This window comes from Mytilus galloprovincialis, chromosome 14 (genome assembly GCF_965363235.1).
Source record: "Mytilus galloprovincialis chromosome 14, xbMytGall1.hap1.1, whole genome shotgun sequence".
NCBI lineage: Eukaryota > Metazoa > Mollusca > Bivalvia > Mytilida > Mytilidae > Mytilus > Mytilus galloprovincialis.
The window spans coordinates 27,178,091-27,196,652 of NC_134851.1; the positions used below are offsets into that span (position 1 = coordinate 27,178,091).

General features: G+C 33.2%; 1 protein-coding gene across 2 annotated transcripts in view; it reads left to right on the plus strand.

The window, feature by feature from the left end:
- LOC143059469 (uncharacterized) overlaps positions 1 to 18,562 on the plus strand; it is a 52,317-nt gene that overhangs the window by 14,577 nt on the left and 19,178 nt on the right. For both annotated transcript variants that reach the window (XM_076232972.1, XM_076232971.1), the window contains exons 6-10: positions 7,803 to 7,913; positions 9,279 to 9,358; positions 15,070 to 15,157; positions 15,609 to 15,749; positions 18,451 to 18,531. In XM_076232972.1, coding sequence (XP_076089087.1) covers positions 7,803 to 7,913; positions 9,279 to 9,358; positions 15,070 to 15,157; positions 15,609 to 15,749; positions 18,451 to 18,531 — 501 coding nt within the window. The remainder of the gene's footprint in view (positions 1 to 7,802; positions 7,914 to 9,278; positions 9,359 to 15,069; positions 15,158 to 15,608; positions 15,750 to 18,450; positions 18,532 to 18,562) is intronic.

An 18,562-nucleotide genomic window follows, 5' to 3' on the forward strand; every position in this document is an offset into this window, starting at 1 on the left:
TCGTCGTCGTCGTTAACAATTTTTCAAACATCTTCTCCTCTGAAACTACTGAATGGATTTGAATGAAACTTAACATGATTGTTCCTTAGTATATCCTGCACAAAATGTGCGCTTCGATTTTTGATCCGTCAAAAAACATGGCCGCCGTTACTTAAAATAGAACATAGGGGTCAAATGCAGTTTTTGGCTTATATCTCAAAAACGAAAGCATTTAGAGCAAATCTGACATGGGGTAAAAATGTTCATTAGGTCAAGATCTATCAGCCCTGAAATTTTCAGATGAATCAAACAAACCATTGTTGGGTTGCTGCCACTTAATTGGTAATTTTAAGGAAATTTTGCAGTTTTTGGTCATTATCTTGAATATTATTATAGATAAAGATAAACTGTAAACAGCAAAAAAGATCAGCAAAGTAAAATCTACAAATAAGTTAATATGACCAAAATTGTCAATTGACCCCTTAAGGGGTTATTGTCCTTTAATGACAATTTTTCACAATTTGTTCATCATATTTGCTAACTTTAAAAAATCTTCTCCTCTGAAACTACTGAATGGATTTGGTTAAAACTTAGCATGATTGTTCCTTAGATTATCCTGCACAAAGTGTGTGCTTTGATATTTGATCCGTCAAAAAACATGGCCGCTGTTACTTAAAATAGAACATAGGGGTCAAATGCAGTTTTTGGCTTATATCTCAAAAACGAAAGCATTTAGAGCAAATCTGACATGGAGTTAAAATGTTCATTAGGTCAAGATCTATCAGCCCTGAAATTTTCAGATGAATCAAACAAACCATTGTTGGGTTGCTGCCAGTTAATTGGTAATTTTAAGGAAATTTTGCAGTTTTTGGTCATTATCTTGAATATTATTATAGATAAAGATAAACTGTAAACAGCAAAAAAAATCAGCAAAGTAAGATCTACAAATAAGTTAATATGACCAAAATTGTCAATTGACCCCTTAAGGGGTTATTGTCCTTTAATGACAATTTTTCACAATTTGTTCATCATATTTGCTAACTTTAAAAAATCTTCTCCTCTGAAACTACTGAATGGATTTGGTTAAAACTTAGCATGGTTGTTCCTTAGATTATCCTGCACAAAGTGTGTGCTTTGATTTTTGATCCGTCAAAAAACATGGCCGCCGTTACTTAAAATAGAACATAGGGGTCAAATGCAGTTTTTGGCTTATATCTCAAAAACGAAAGCATTTAGAGCAAATCTGACATGGAGTAAAAATGTTCATTAGGTCAATATCTATCAGCCCTGAAATTTTCAGATGAATCAAACATCCAATTGTTGGGTTGCTGCCACTTAATTGGTAATTTTAAGGAAATTTTGCAGTTTTTGGTCATTATCTTGAATATTATTATAGATAAAGATAAACTGTAAACAGCAAATATGATCAGCAAAGTAAGATCTACAAATAAGTCAATTTGACCAAAATTGTCAATTGACCTCTTTAGGAGTTATTGCCCTTTAAAGACTTTTTTCACAATTTGTTCATCATGTTGACTTACTTTAAAAAATCTTCTCTTATGAAACTGCTGTATCAATTTCAGCCAAACTTAGGCTAAATGAGTTTCAGAGTTTCAGAGTATCTAGTATAAATTTTATATTTCATTTCCTTGTATGTCAAGAAACATAGCTCCTATGGCTAAAATAGAACATAGGAGAAAATGATTTTTTTTTGCTTTTGAAGAAAATAGGACGATTCAAAGAACATTTAAATAAATTGAAAAGCCAAAATAATCATTGATGAGAGATTAAACCAAAAAAATTCAGGTGAGCGATTCAGGCTCTTGAGAGCCTCTTGTTTATGTATTGTGTACATTTTACAATAGATTACACCTTAAATAGTCAACGTGCATACATAATTACTAGTGAACCATTGTATTAATACAATGAAGAACAAAATTGATATAAAGTTTAGCTATTTGATATCAGTAAAATAGTTGCTATGGTAACAACAAGTTAACATTCGTTCTATGTACATGTATGACCAAAATATGGAAATTTTTCACCAGAGAAAATCTACAGTTATTGTTTGTATAAAAAAGAAGATGTGGTATGATTGACATTTAGATAACTGTCCACAAGGGACCAAAATAACACAGACATTAACAACTATAGGTCACCAAACAGCCTTCAACAATGAGCAAAGCCCATACTGCATAGTCAGCTGTAAAAGGCCCCGATATGCCAATGTAAAACAATTCCAACGAGAAAACTAACAGCCTTATTTATTTTTCTTTTAACTTGAATAACCAAAAATGAGTTTGTGTGTACTTTAATGTACTCGGCTGATAAAAACACATTAAGGTGGGACATATTACACACTAGTATACATATATAATCAAAGACACAATTACCGGCTCAACCTTAATAAAACTGAAATATTGTTAGCACATTTTTTATTTTTTGTTGTTTTAAAAGGTGTCTTTACAATATCATGATAATGTGATTTAAAACGACAAATGTAAAAAATTACGAAACGATGAAAAAACAATTGGATTTGATGGGACTCGAACGTACACCATCATGCCCAATGCGCAGCGTGTAGGCGATTTGAACCACATTGACACAACTATTTGAAGTTAATAACTCATATTGATCATTTTGATTCATAAACGTAAAATATTACCGTAGGAACAAATTTTTTTTTTCATTTCTTTACTTCTTATTCAACTAAATTGTTTATATCAATGATATGGCCATTTCATCTTTGTTGATTATGTCGTGGTGTAAATTATTTTTGTTTTACCAAACAGACGTTAATAGTGCAAAATGGAAACTGAGTTTTTTCGTCTGGGGCGTGTTTTATTGGTCTCTTCTGCACATCTCCAGAATGTCTTCTGGTGAAGAGTAAAATAAAAATTAATTTTGACGTCGAATTTAGCAGATTTTTGTTATGTTGGATGACATAAATCAAGTTTTCGATGACCTTTTTTTTTTTAGAATATTAAGATACGTCCCGTAGACATGCATGACTGTAAAAGTGTGCTCTGTTCGTTACAATTTTCTTTAAAGTGCTTTCCTATGTCTCAATTTTTCTAAACAAACCAGGCTTAATCTCCCACTATTTGATTTTTACGATTTATCTTAAAGTGCACGAAAAATCGTCAATGTTTGTCAATATGACTGATCAAAAAGTACATCTCAGTCTATACATTTTTTTAAAAAGAAACCGAACTGGATTTTTTTTGTATAAAGCTAAGATATCTGGAAGTTCTAAATATCGTTTTTCTATGGTGCTCCATGAAGAACATCTTCTGGTCCTAAATATTATTTCTAATGCACAATTTTGATGGTCAAAACCTTCGGATCTACCATTTTTCTACAACCTTCATTGTATATGGATCTATATGTAAGTATATAAGGTATACCAGACGTTTCTTAATAAATAAATCAGTTGGCCCGAGAACACAGTTATTTCGTAGTGCATTTCTTTTAGACAATAAATTCAAATTTAAAAAATCGCAGCTGCTCTTTCTCAAAAAGATTTTTACAGTGTAGTGTTCTACCAGTGGGACAAATAATATCAAAATTATAGAAACTTCTACCAGCTCTAACTCAAAATATTGACAATTCTGTGTTAAGGAGGTGTAAAATTCAGTTTGACAGCTTCAGGCGTGATAAAATTTGACCTTTTTGAACTGGACCAAATCACTACTAATAACATAAAGATTCAGCACCCAATTTTTTTTAACATGTAAATACACCCCCCCCCCCCTTCTTAATATTTCATGCATTTGATATCAAGAAATAAATTGGAAAAGTGTATCAAATAAAACATGTAAGTTATACACTGTTTACACTAGGGACTATAGACAACGAAAAAGGACCAGTTGGTTGTGTACTGATTGATACTTCATTCTGGGAGAACAAGATTTATCTCAGTACTTGTTGCAATTAGTTTTGAACACATTACCAGTAATTGCAAATACTCTTAGTTCAATACTCTATTGTCTTAATTCTAGTTTGCTGGTTTTATTTTGTGTTTGTCTGTACCGATATTTTGAGTTAATCTAATTGCAACTGATTTGTGCCGGTTGTTTTTATATTGTACTGCTACGCTACTGTTTCAGCTTCGGGGAGGGTTGAGCGCTCACAAACATGCTGTTGTGCTGTTAAACCACTGTACTAGGTTAGGGGATGGTTGGGATCCGCGGCTTACATGTTTATCCCCACCAAATTATGTATGTAAAAAACTATATGCTTGTCCCAAGTCAGGAGCTTGTAAGTCAGTGGTTATTGTTTGTTGCTGTGTTACTTACTTGTTTTTCGTTCATTATTTTGTACATTAATTAGGCTGTTCGTTTTCTTCTAGTGATTTCGGGGCCTTTTATAGCTGAATATGTGAAATGTTGTCTCTTTGACACATTCCCCATGTCCTTTCTCAATTTTATTATGCTTATGTTGAAGAGCGTATGGTGATATATGGCTGTTAATTTCTGCGTCATTTAGTCTCTTGTGAGAAATTGTCTCATTGGCAATCATACCACATCTTCATTTTAATATCAACCCCTGCCATATTCTTTATGAACCTGTCCCAAGTCAGCAGCCTGCAGTTTAGTGGTTGTCGTTGGTTCATGTCTCAACTCATTTTAGATATTTTTTAAATTGATTTGTTATGTATAATTAAACCGTTAGTTTATTCGTTTAAATTGTTTCACACTTTTCATGGACTTCACGGCTTAACAGTATCGGATTTTGTCATTATTGAAGGCCTTACGGTTGCCTGTAATTGCTTACTTGAACTCCGGTGGATAGTTGCCATATTATCAATAATAACACATCTCTTAGTTTTTATATTATATATATCTGATGTTTAATCTCGTTTTTCCTGAATATGCAATTGCATGAAATATGTGTCACTGTGCGTTAAAAATTAGCATCAATTTAAAGTTGTGTTAAATAAGAGAAAACCATCTGATATTTAATAACTTCGGTTGGGGTGGGGACAGGAGTATTTCGTATATAAATATGGTTGCCTGCTAAGAGTTGAAAAAAGGCATGTTTAGCGACATATTAAAATGATCAATAATACCCTCTTTCCTTCTTCATTCCTCATCTAATGATTTCAACTAACCACTAGCCAAATCATGAGTGATGAAAGTAGAGTTTAACAACAATAAATTTAAAATTCCTTCCCTAGAATATTAAATAGTTGGCCCTTAACTGTTATTGTCCGTGTAGTTCTTATATTCATCTAGCTTATCATCCTACAGAGATGTCCTACTAAGGCTGTCGTACCATAAAAACATGTATAACACAGCTCACATTCTAATATATCTACATTCATAATAACATTGAGAAAGGAAATGGGGAATGTGTCAAAGCGATAACAACCCGACCATAGAGCAGACAACAGCCGAAGGCTCATAATCTAGTATAATATAAAAGCATAAACCTTAAGCACGGGGAGGCTCTCTATTTATTATTGTCATTTCGACAAAACAACGCCATTTTTGTTTTGTGCCTCTGCTGTCTAAACCACCTATTTCAAGGGAAGAGGTAGAAGAGAGCCAGAAGATCTTCCCAATGCAAAAAAAAAAAAAACAAAAAAAAAAACAACAGAAATGGACCTTTTCTGGCTCACAACCAAAGAACAAAAAAAAAAACACTCCCCTGCTGTGCTGTGGAATTTTTTACGTGTTAAGTTTAAATATTGAAAGTTTTTTTAATTCTGTCTGTTTATATCAAGTATTTAACGAATGATACACTGATTTCTATTCCACTATAAAAAGCTTCTTAACAACAGAAACAAGTAAAATTCTGTGTGTCAGTTCCATAATCACTTACAATAAATATAAGACGACAAGGGCTAGGCTGTACTTGAGAGGCTATGTTATGTACTTTAATATGAAGAAAAACACTTTATAATTTACTTTCTATAATGAAACTGTTTTATTATCAACCATTGACTAATAATATGTTAAACAAATACAACTGTTCCTGGTCAACCTTATTCCGATAACGGTATGTATGAAAAACGGACGAAAAATTTTGGAACTTTGATGCCGGTTTTGAGCAAGTTTTTAATTAAAATTCAGTATGAGCGCAGCTTTGCCCCACTGAAATATTTCAACATAAGATGCTTTATGTTGATATTATTGCTCTGATTAAATATTTCGTTGGGGCAAGAATGCGCTGGTACTTTTTTCGTAAAAAAAGTTAGTGAAAATGAGTAAAAAATTGTGAAAAGCCAACAAATATGCACGTGAAGTGTTGTCAAAACACGGCATTATGACGTCATAACTACAAAAAAACATTTTTTTCATAAAATGAATATGTGTAACGGAAAAAGAAAGCCATACACATACGAATAAGTAGAATTTGAAAAATTCTCGAAATTGAGGCCAATTTTGCCCCTTATAGCCCCTTCTCCTTTTCAATTGCACAGTATTGCACAATAGCAAGAAATATCTAATTGCACAATATTGTGCAATAGCAATTAATTTTCAATTGGAGTTATCTTTCTTTGTATAGAATAGTAGTTGATAATATATGTTGGAAATTTACCAGACTTGACTATGATGTCATTTTCTATTTTTATTTGCCAATAACTTTATGTAAATAACTTCATTGGAAATTTGCCAATATAAAATGTTGTTGATGAAGCTTTTTTTCCTTATCTTATCTAAAATGTTTTTAGATAATGTATGTTGGACATTTGCCAGACATGACTATGATGTCATTTTCTATTTTTATTTGCCAATAACTTTATGTAAATAACTTCATTGGAAATTTGCCAATATAAAATGTTGATGATGAAGTTTTTTTTATTGTTTTATACAATAAACAATGTATATTCACTTTTACTACCAACCAATCTTTACCATTCAGTGATAACAAGCACTTTATTTTACATTTTAATATCTTATGATGTATTTAAAAGAGTAGTTATTGTTGCAAACTCCATTAGAAATTTGAATTGATATCAGTTTTGGAAAAAGAGAAACGGGGATGTGAAAAAGGGGGGGGGGGTTAAATTTTTCTCATTTCAGATTTCATAAATAAAAAGAAAATTTCTTCAAACATTTTTTTGAGAGGATTAATATTCAACAGCATAGTGAATTGCTCAAAGGCAAAAAAAACCTTTTAAGTTCATTAGACCACATTCATTCTGTGTCAGAAACCTATGCTGTGTCAACTATTTAATTGATTTGTAAAATCTTGACATTTGTTTTGTGTAAAAAAAAAACATATAATGTCAAAAATTTGATCACAATCCAAATTCAGAGCTGTATCACGCTTGAATGTTTTGTCCATACTTGCCCCAACTGTTCAGGGTTCGACCTCTGCGGTCGTATAAAGCTGCGCCCTGCGGAGCACCTGGTTTGACATAAAATGTCGTTTTATGTACAAAACACTTGGGATGGACATCGTTCAGTGTGAGGAATTTGTACAGCCTCATAAAATTTTTCAAAAGTTTGCCGTTTTGGGTTAAAAAATTACGATTTGGGGTCAAATAGCAGAATTTTGAGAATTTCACCTAGATATAATGCCGAAAATTTGAAAATTTGAATATTTTATGAGGAAAAAATGATCAAAACATGAATAAAACTGTGAACATGGTGTTAGTGAATGAAATAAATACACAAATAATTACAAACAAGTTTTTATTGACATTAATTATGAAGATCTCCCACTTGAGCAATAGTAGCCAGGGAAGCCATCGTCTCAGAGTAGCTTCTGTCTGGGCAGCAATCGGTGAAAGGGTTAAAAGAAATATTAGATTTATTAAGAAGAAATCAATAAGAATTTATAACCCATGATATTATGTCCTCATTTTTCAGTATGTTGCAAAAATAGAGAAATATGTATTATGGTGTGCATATTGGTTAGGTCTTGGTGTACTATCATCTGTAGGTCTGGGGACAGGATTACATACATTTCTATTATATCTGGTGAGTATATCTTGGTGTACTATCATCTGTAGGTCTGGGGACAGGATTACATACATTTCTATTATATCTGGTGAGTATATCTTGGTGTACTATCATCTGTAGGTCTGGGGACAGGATTACATACATTTCTATTATATCTGGTGAGTATATCTTGGTGTACTATCATCTGTAGGTCTGGGGACAGGATTACATACATTTCTATTATATCTGGTGAGTATATCTTGGTGTACTATCATCTGTAGGTCTGGGGACAGGATTACATACATTTCTATTATATCTGGTGAGCACTTTATCTAGGTGTATTAACATTAGTCTGTCATGAAACACATGATTACAAACATTTTTTGAGTATCTTGTGATTGACCAGGATTACATGCAGTTCTGTTGTGTTTTGTAAACTTGTATATTTTGTCTTATCTCTAAGTCTGTTAAAAAGATTACTTTGTGTTTTTCAGAAATTCTAGATTCAGAGTTTATTTTTACAGGAATTTAGATGCCATCCTCTACAACTCCATATACACAATATCCCATGTTAAATGTTATTATACCCCACGCAAAGAAGTTGCGGAGGGTATAATGTTTTTGACCCGTCCTTCCGTCAGTCCGTCCGTCAGTCCGTCCGTCAGTCCTGTTTCTTGTCATCGCAACTCCTCTCAAACCACACAACAGAATTTCACGAAACCTTTTCAGATAATAAGGACATATTATGTAGTTGTGCATATCGACGGGAAATTGCGATTTAATTTTTTTTCTAGGAATTACGCCCCTTTGAACTTATTTACTTTAATGTACTACTACAACAGTTTGTCATCGCAACTCCTCTCAAACCACACAACAGAATTTCACGAAACCTTTTCAGATAATAAGGACATACTATGTAGTTGTGCATATCGACGGGAAATTGCGATTCAATTTTTTTTCTAGGAGTTACGCCCCTTTGAACTTATTTACTTTAATGTACTACTGCAACAGTTTGTCATCGCAACTCCTCTGAAACTACACAACAGAATTTCATGAAACCTTTTCAGATAATAAGGACATACTATGTAGTTGTGCATATCGACGGGAAATTACGATTTAATTTTATTTCTAGGAGTTACGCCCCTTTGAACTTATTTGCTTCAATGTACTTCTGCAGCAGTTTGTCATATCAACTCCTCTGAAAACACACAACAGAATTTCATGGAATTTTGTAGATAATAAGGACATACTATGTAGATGTGTATATTGACAGGAAATTATTATTCAATATTTTTTCTTATACCATTTTTTTTTCTTGTACTTATTTAATTTCTCCAATGACAATGTGGGGACTTGGGGTATGTGAGCGTGCTCACTAAGGTTCTTTAATTTGTATTATTTCAGGGACCACATATTGCAGCAGTAACGTTAGCAGCTTATGAATGTAAATCTTCAAACTTTCCAGAACCACCATATCCAACAGAGTATGTATAAAGTTTATTATATCCCACGCAACGAAGTTGCGGAGGGTATAATGTTTTTGACCCGTCCGTCCGTCCGTCCGTCAGTCAGTCCTGTTTCTTGTCATCGCAACTCCTCTCAAACCACACAACAGAATTTCACGAAACCTTTTCAGATAATAAGGACATACTATGTAGTTGTGCATATTGACGGGAAATTGCGATTCAATTTTTATTCTAGGAGTTACGCCCCTTTGAACTTATTTACTTTAATGTACTACTGCAACAGTTTGTCATCGCAACTCCTCTCAAACCACACAACAGAATTTCACGAAACCTTTTCAGATAATAAGGACATACTATGTAGTTGTGCATATTGACGGGAAATTGCGATTCAATTTTTATTCTAGGAGTTACGCCCCTTTGAACTTATTTACTTTAATGTACTACTGCAACAGTTTGTCATCGCAACTCCTCTGAAACCGCACAACAAAATTTCATGAAACTTTGTAGATAATAAGGACATACTACGTAGATGTGCATATCGACAGTAAATTATGATTCAATTTTTTTTCTAGGAGTTACGCCCCTTTGAAATTATTTGATCAATATACTACTGCAAGCTTTTGTCATCGCAACTCCTCTCAAACCACACAACAGAATTTCATGAAACCTTTTCAGATAATAAGGACATACTATGTAGTTGTGCATATCGACGGGAAATTGCGATTCAATTTTTTTTCTAGGAGTTATGCCCCTTTGAACTTATTTACTTTAATGTACCACTGCAACAGTTTGTCATCGCAACTCCTCTCAAACCACACAACAGAATTTCACGAAACCTTTTTAGATAATAAGGACATACTATATAGTTGTGCATATCGACAGGAAATTACGATTCATTTTTTTCCAGGAGTTACGCCCCTTTGAACTTATTTACTTTAATGTACTACTGCAACAGTTTGTCATCGCAACTCCTCTGAAACCACACAACAAAATTTCATGAAACTTTGTAGATAATAAGGACATACTACGTAGATGTGCATATCGACAGTAAATTACGATTCAATTTTTTTCTAGGAGTTACGCCCCTTTGAAATTATTTGATCAATATACTACTGCAAGCTTTTGTCATCGCAACTCCTCTCAAACCACACAACAGAATTTCATGAAACCTTTTCAGATAATAAGGACATACTATGTAGTTGTGCATATCGACGGGAAATTGCGATTCAATTTTTTTTCTAGGAGTTATGCCCCTTTGAACTTATTTACTTTAATGTACCACTGCAGCAGTTTGTCATCGCAACTCCTCTCAAACCACACAACAGAATTTCACGAAACCTTTTTAGATAATAAGGACATACTATATAGTTGTGCATATCGACAGGAAATTACGATTCATTTTTTTCCAGGAGTTACGCCCCTTTGAACTTATTTACTTTAATGTACTACTGCAACAGTTTGTCATCGCAACTCCTCTGAAACCACACAACAAAATTTCATGAAACTTTGTAGATAATAAGGACATACTACGTAGATGTGCATATCGACAGGAAATTACAATTCAATTTTTTTTCCAGGAGTTACGCCCCTTTGAAATTATTTGATCAATATACTACTGCAAGCTTTTGTCATCGCAACTCCTCTCAAACCACACAACAGAATTTCATGAAACCTTTTCAGATAATAAGGACATACTATGTAGTTGTGCATATCGACGGGAAATTGCGATTCAATTTTTTTTCTAGGAGTTATGCCCCTTTGAACTTATTTACTTTAATGTACCACTGCAACAGTTTGTCATCGCAACTCCTCTCAAACCACACAACAGAATTTCACGAAACCTTTTTAGATAATAAGGACATACTATATAGTTGTGCATATCGACAGGAAATTACGATTCATTTTTTTCTAGGAGTTACGCCCCTTTGAACTTATTTACTTTAATGTACTACTGCAACAGTTTGTCATCGCAACTCCTCTGAAACCACACAACAAAATTTCATGAAACTTTGTAGATAATAAGGACATACTACGTAGATGTGCATATCGACAGTAAATTACGATTCAATTTTTTTCTAGGAGTTACGCCCCTTTGAAATTATTTGATCAATATACTACTGCAAGCTTTTGTCATCGCAACTCCTCTCAAACCACACAACAGAATTTCATGAAACCTTTTCAGATAATAAGGACATACTATGTAGTTGTGCATATCGACGGGAAATTGCGATTCAATTTTTTTTCTAGGAGTTATGCCCCTTTGAACTTATTTACTTTAATGTACCACTGCAGCAGTTTGTCATCGCAACTCCTCTCAAACCACACAACAGAATTTCACGAAACCTTTTTAGATAATAAGGACATACTATATAGTTGTGCATATCGACAGGAAATTACGATTCATTTTTTTCCAGGAGTTACGCCCCTTTGAACTTATTTACTTTAATGTACTACTGCAACAGTTTGTCATCGCAACTCCTCTGAAACCACACAACAAAATTTCATGAAACTTTGTAGATAATAAGGACATACTACGTAGATGTGCATATCGACAGGAAATTACAATTCAATTTTTTTTCCAGGAGTTACGCCCCTTTGAAATTATTTGATCAATATACTACTGCAAGCTTTTGTCATCGCAACTCCTCTCAAACCACACAACAGAATTTCATGAAACCTTTTCAGATAATAAGGACATACTATGTAGTTGTGCATATCGACGGGAAATTGCGATTCAATTTTTTTTCTAGGAGTTATGCCCCTTTGAACTTATTTACTTTAATGTACCACTGCAACAGTTTGTCATCGCAACTCCTCTCAAACCACACAACAGAATTTCACGAAACCTTTTTAGATAATAAGGACATACTATATAGTTGTGCATATCGACAGGAAATTACGATTCATTTTTTTCTAGGAGTTACGCCCCTTTGAACTTATTTACTTTAATGTACTACTGCAACAGTTTGTCATCGCAACTCCTCTGAAACCGCACAACAAAATTTCATGAAACTTTGTAGATAATAAGGACATACTACGTAGATGTGCATATCGACAGTAAATTATGATTCAATTTTTTTTCTAGGAGTTACGCCCCTTTGAAATTATTTGATCAATATACTACTGCAAGCTTTTGTCATCGCAACTCCTCTCAAACCACACAACAGAATTTCATGAAACCTTTTCAGATAATAAGGACATACTATGTAGTTGTGCATATCGACGGGAAATTGCGATTCAATTTTTTTTCTAGGAGTTATGCCCCTTTGAACTTATTTACTTTAATGTACCACTGCAACAGTTTGTCATCGCAACTCCTCTCAAACCACACAACAGAATTTCACGAAACCTTTTTAGATAATAAGGACATACTATATAGTTGTGCATATCGACAGGAAATTACGATTCATTTTTTTCCAGGAGTTACGCCCCTTTGAACTTATTTACTTTAATGTACTACTGCAACAGTTTGTCATCGCAACTCCTCTGAAACCACACAACAAAATTTCATGAAACTTTGTAGATAATAAGGACATACTACGTAGATGTGCATATCGACAGTAAATTACGATTCAATTTTTTTCTAGGAGTTACGCCCCTTTGAAATTATTTGATCAATATACTACTGCAAGCTTTTGTCATCGCAACTCCTCTCAAACCACACAACAGAATTTCATGAAACCTTTTCAGATAATAAGGACATACTATGTAGTTGTGCATATCGACGGGAAATTGCGATTCAATTTTTTTTCTAGGAGTTATGCCCCTTTGAACTTATTTACTTTAATGTACCACTGCAGCAGTTTGTCATCGCAACTCCTCTCAAACCACACAACAGAATTTCACGAAACCTTTTTAGATAATAAGGACATACTATATAGTTGTGCATATCGACAGGAAATTACGATTCATTTTTTTCCAGGAGTTACGCCCCTTTGAACTTATTTACTTTAATGTACTACTGCAACAGTTTGTCATCGCAACTCCTCTGAAACCACACAACAAAATTTCATGAAACTTTGTAGATAATAAGGACATACTACGTAGATGTGCATATCGACAGGAAATTACAATTCAATTTTTTTTCCAGGAGTTACGCCCCTTTGAAATTATTTGATCAATATACTACTGCAAGCTTTTGTCATCGCAACTCCTCTCAAACCACACAACAGAATTTCATGAAACCTTTTCAGATAATAAGGACATACTATGTAGTTGTGCATATCGACGGGAAATTGCGATTCAATTTTTTTTCTAGGAGTTATGCCCCTTTGAACTTATTTACTTTAATGTACCACTGCAACAGTTTGTCATCGCAACTCCTCTCAAACCACACAACAGAATTTCACGAAACCTTTTTAGATAATAAGGACATACTATATAGTTGTGCATATCGACAGGAAATTACGATTCATTTTTTTCCAGGAGTTACGCCCCTTTGAACTTATTTACTTTAATGTACTACTGCAACAGTTTGTCATCGCAACTCCTCTGAAACCACACAACAGAATTTCATGAAACCTTTTCAGATAATAAGGACATACTATGTAGATGTGTATATCGACAGGAAATTATGATTCAATTTTCTTTTTTATACAATTTTTTTTTCTCATACTTATTTTATTTCTCCAATGACAATGTGGGGACGTGGGGTATGTGAGCGCGCTCACTAAGGTTCTTTAATTTAAAAATGTTGTGTTTAAAATTTTTATACCCCACCTAGGGGCAGTACCTTTTTAGGTCTGTGCGTCGTTTATTTGTCTGTCTATCCTGCTTCAGGTTAAAGTTTATGTTCAAGGTAGTTTTTGATGAAGTTGAAGTCCAATCAACTTGAAACTTATAGCATGTTCCCTATGATATGATCTTTTTTTATGTTAATGCCAAATTAGAGTTCTGTCCCCAATTTCACAGTCCACTGAACATAGAAAATGATAGTGTTAATAGGGTTTCCGTGTACTATTGACACATTCTTGTTTGCTAATACTTCCCATATTTCTTAATTTAGTAAGATACATGTATCAATGGATTCAGTGAATGCTTTATAAAATTTTGATTTAAAGTTTCTGAAAGACTTGCTTACTCTTAAATTTCACGGAATAGTATGATTGTGTTAATCTTCCTAAATTTTTAACCTTCCAATATAAACAGTATCTTTAAGTAGTTGGAAAGTTATTTTTCATTTGATACTTTTCTACTTCATCAAAAACAAAGTTTTGTGTTCAGTAATATTTTGAAGATTAATTTTCCTGTTTGAATTGTTTTATTTTGTGAATGATAGGAATCAATTCTGAATTTTATAATTTTCTGGATTTTTTTTAATAAATTTCTTATGTTGAAATAGCATTTTTCTTTAATTTGCTTGTGTTTCTTTCCCTATTAGTTGTATGACATATAGTTTCTTAAATATTTATTATAAAAAAGAAGATGTGGTATGATTGACAATAAGACTACTCTCCTCAAGAAACCAAAATGATACAGAAATTAACAACTATAGGTCACCGTACGGCCTTCAACAATGAGCAATGCCCATACTGCAAAGGCCCGAAATGACAATGTAAAACAATTCAAACGAGGAAAACTAACGGCCTATTTTATGTAATTTATAAAATATATTGATGAACAGATTTAATTTTTAAACTGTGTTAACAAATAATGTCATATATGAATAAATGTATATAGATCCCTTATTTCATACACTAGATTAAATTTAAGTAATCTTGTATTTTTAGAATTGTTTGTCCGGAAGGTGTTACAGATGGCAGCACAGTATCATTATGGACTATAATGAATAAAGTCAGACTTGAAGCTATTATGTGGGTATGTCATATATTCAACCTTTATGAAAATGATATTGTCTCCTAAACTATCATAGCAAATAAATAAACTCATCATATATATTTAGATAAAATTGAGAATGGATATAGGGAATGTGTTAAAGAGACAACAACCCAACCTGAGAGCAATATTCACCAAAGACCACCAATGGGTCATCAACACAAAGAGAAAAATCCTGCACCCATGGCATGCTTTAGCTGGCCTCTAAACAAAAATGTGTACTAGCTCAGTGATAATGGATGTTAAACCCGAAATATATAAATGAACTAAAATTAAAAATCATACAAGACTAACACAGGCCAGAGGCTCCTGACTTGGGACAGGCACAAAAATGCAAGAATATTTTTTATACCACACCATACAAGAAGTACTAATTATTGGATAATTTATATTATAGAGTGAGAGATTAAAAAAATATATCTTTATGTTTCAGGGTGCTGGGACAGCACTTGGAGAATTGCCGCCCTATTTTATGGCAAGGGCAGCCAGGCTGTCAGGGGCAGATCTTGATGACGATGAGTTTGAAGAAATAGAAGAACTCATTCATGAGAAAAAAGAGCATCCTGAAGAATTAGTAAGTCTCACAGGTTATGGTCCGAGTGAGAGTGTGTACTGTTATTTTGGCCTTTCATGTTTTTGTGGGTGCCTTCTAGTAATCACTCTGTTTTTTATGCCCCACCTACGAAAGTAGAGGGGCATTATGTTTTCTGGTCTGTGGCTCCGTTCGTCTGTCCGTTCGTCTGTGCATCCATTCAGGTTAAAGTTTTTGGTCAAGGTAGTTTTTGATGAAGCTGAAGTCCAATCAACTTGAAACTTAGTACACTTGTTGCTTATGATATAATCTTTCTAATTTTAATGCCAAATTAGATTATTACCCAATTTCACAGTCCATCGAACATGGAAAAGGATAGTGCGAGTGGGGCATCTGTGTACTTTGGACACATTCTTGTTCTGTCTATTTTATAATTTTTACTTTTGTCCTTTGTGCATTTTGTGTCAACTTTTGTGAAACCATTGACACGATTTAAAATGTAAGTGGCATTCTATCTTTTTTAAACTCCCCTTCCAACAACCTAAGCTTTTGAGGTTTAAATCTAGGAATCAGACTACCTATCTGTCTGTTGGTCACTTTACACAGTTGTAGAACTCTACCTGACAATGTACATGAAGGAATATAATCTTGGTCGTATTATGATAGGGGAGATAATTGAACCTACTTCAATATTACAATATGTGGCACCGTACTCGGGCTTGCAAAATCAATAGTCTTACTGCAAATCTCAAATTGCTGGGCAGCAGTGCAAATTTTGAAGTACTTAAGGCAAGAATTTTGTGATGTTTGCTTACTTTGCGAAATGTTCTGAAAGAGTAGAGGGCACCTTTATTTCTTTTCAAATTCTTTAATGATTATCTGTTCCATACTAATATTCAATTAAAAATATTTACTAATAAATATCAAAATGTAATATAATTCATTAGACATTTCTTATTTCTATTCATAGCATTGCATAATGATGTATAAACTACATTTTTACGTAAGAAGTTATTTATTGGATTTGGTGTTTCAGACAGCTGCTGGCGGATAATTTGGCTACGGTCATCACACGTTCAAGCCATGAATAAATTTAACAGTAATTTACTAAAAGCTAACACCTAATATCAAGTTGTATTTTTTCCCCAATATTTATTATGGATCGGATTTCTACATGTTTTACATACTTACAATGAAATTGTTTACAATTTACACAAAAACTTTCCAATATTTTTTATTTTTTTATTTTGTGTTTATTTAGCATCTGTACAGTCATAACAGTGTTCTAGAATCCTTTTCAACATTTTGAACTATAAACATTTTAAACGACCATGATCTTGAAAGTTGAAGAATTTCACTGAGTGACAAAAAGGTTTTTCTGAATTCCTGTTGCAAAAAGGGAATGGGGACTTATCATACTGAGCTTTTTATGGTAATTGTCTCTTGTAAGTGTAACTCCTCTTTAACATCTATGCACAGACATTGATGATACTTTCTCTAATTTTTGTGCTATTTTCACATTTCCTGACCGGTGTGAGAAAAATATTTCTCCTCACTAGTGAAAAATCTGTTCTCGGCAAATGATTAGTCGAAATTTGATTATGACATCTAAATGTTTTTTTTTTCTTCTGAATTGTCCTATTGTGACGCCATGAAAAAAGGCGGCAATGCCTGATGACGTCGCATATAAAGAACACAAGTTTCTGAAAATCTTTGAAAAAGAAGGATAAAAATCATTAGAGAAACAGATTCCGACACTATAACTCGTGTATTACGATATTTCTCCACTTGAGACAGTTAAATTTTAAGCCTCGTGCTTTAAATAATAAAATTTAACTGTCTCGAGTGGAGAAATATCGTAATACACTTGATGCAGTGTAGGAATCTATATAGATACAGTTGTTGAACACTACTTGACGGTGTAAACAAAGAAACGTTATCTTGTTCTTACTGTCCGAGTGAAGATAATATTATTTATGGTTTTGGGGATATCCATTTTAAAATTCACTAACAGTGTAGGTATTATACCTCCCTTTTTAAGGGAGCTGTATATAGTAATTGTATGTTTAACTTGTTGGTCTGTTTGTCTGTTCATTCTCATGTCTCATATTTGGACTACTATATCTTCAGAAGTTTTTAGGCATCTTGTTTCTGAACCAGCATTGAAATGGATTTCATTTAAAAAAATTAAAGAATTTTTCTTGCATAATGATATTGAGCGCATAAATAACCATATGCTACGTCTTAACAAAACTCACGACTTTGCTTCTTTGTTATGTTGGCTTGATTTGTCACACTTTTTACAGTGCTTAGAGGGTATGACTTTGTTAGCTTTGTTCACTGTGTTTGTTAGTTATTACTGTAATTAATAACATTAAAGGTACCAATTTTTCTGCACCAGATGTGCATTTTGACAAGAAATGACTCTTCAGCAATGCTTTAGGTGGAAATATTTGAAAATCCAAAACTTATAAAAAAAAAAAAATAAGAGCATATGACCTAAAACGAGGAAAATATAGCTAGAAGCAAATTAGCAACAAAAAATTTATCCATTATTTTAAATCAGTTCATATTTCAAGTAGATCTAGAGTTAACAATGGTTAAAAAGTAGAATTAAATGTGTCCAAATGCATTTAAATAGTAAACAAACAAGAAGGATTTGAAATTTCTGTTATCTCAAGCATGATAATTGGAAAAGAATTTTTAATATATTCTTGTCTATTGTTTTATTTTTTATTTTCAGGGATTTATGGAAAAATCTAAATTAGCTGTACATAACCTTGTACAGAAAGTTGGATTCTTTGGTATCTTAGCCTGTGCATCGGTAAGTACTGACCCCCAAGGGTGACTGCGGA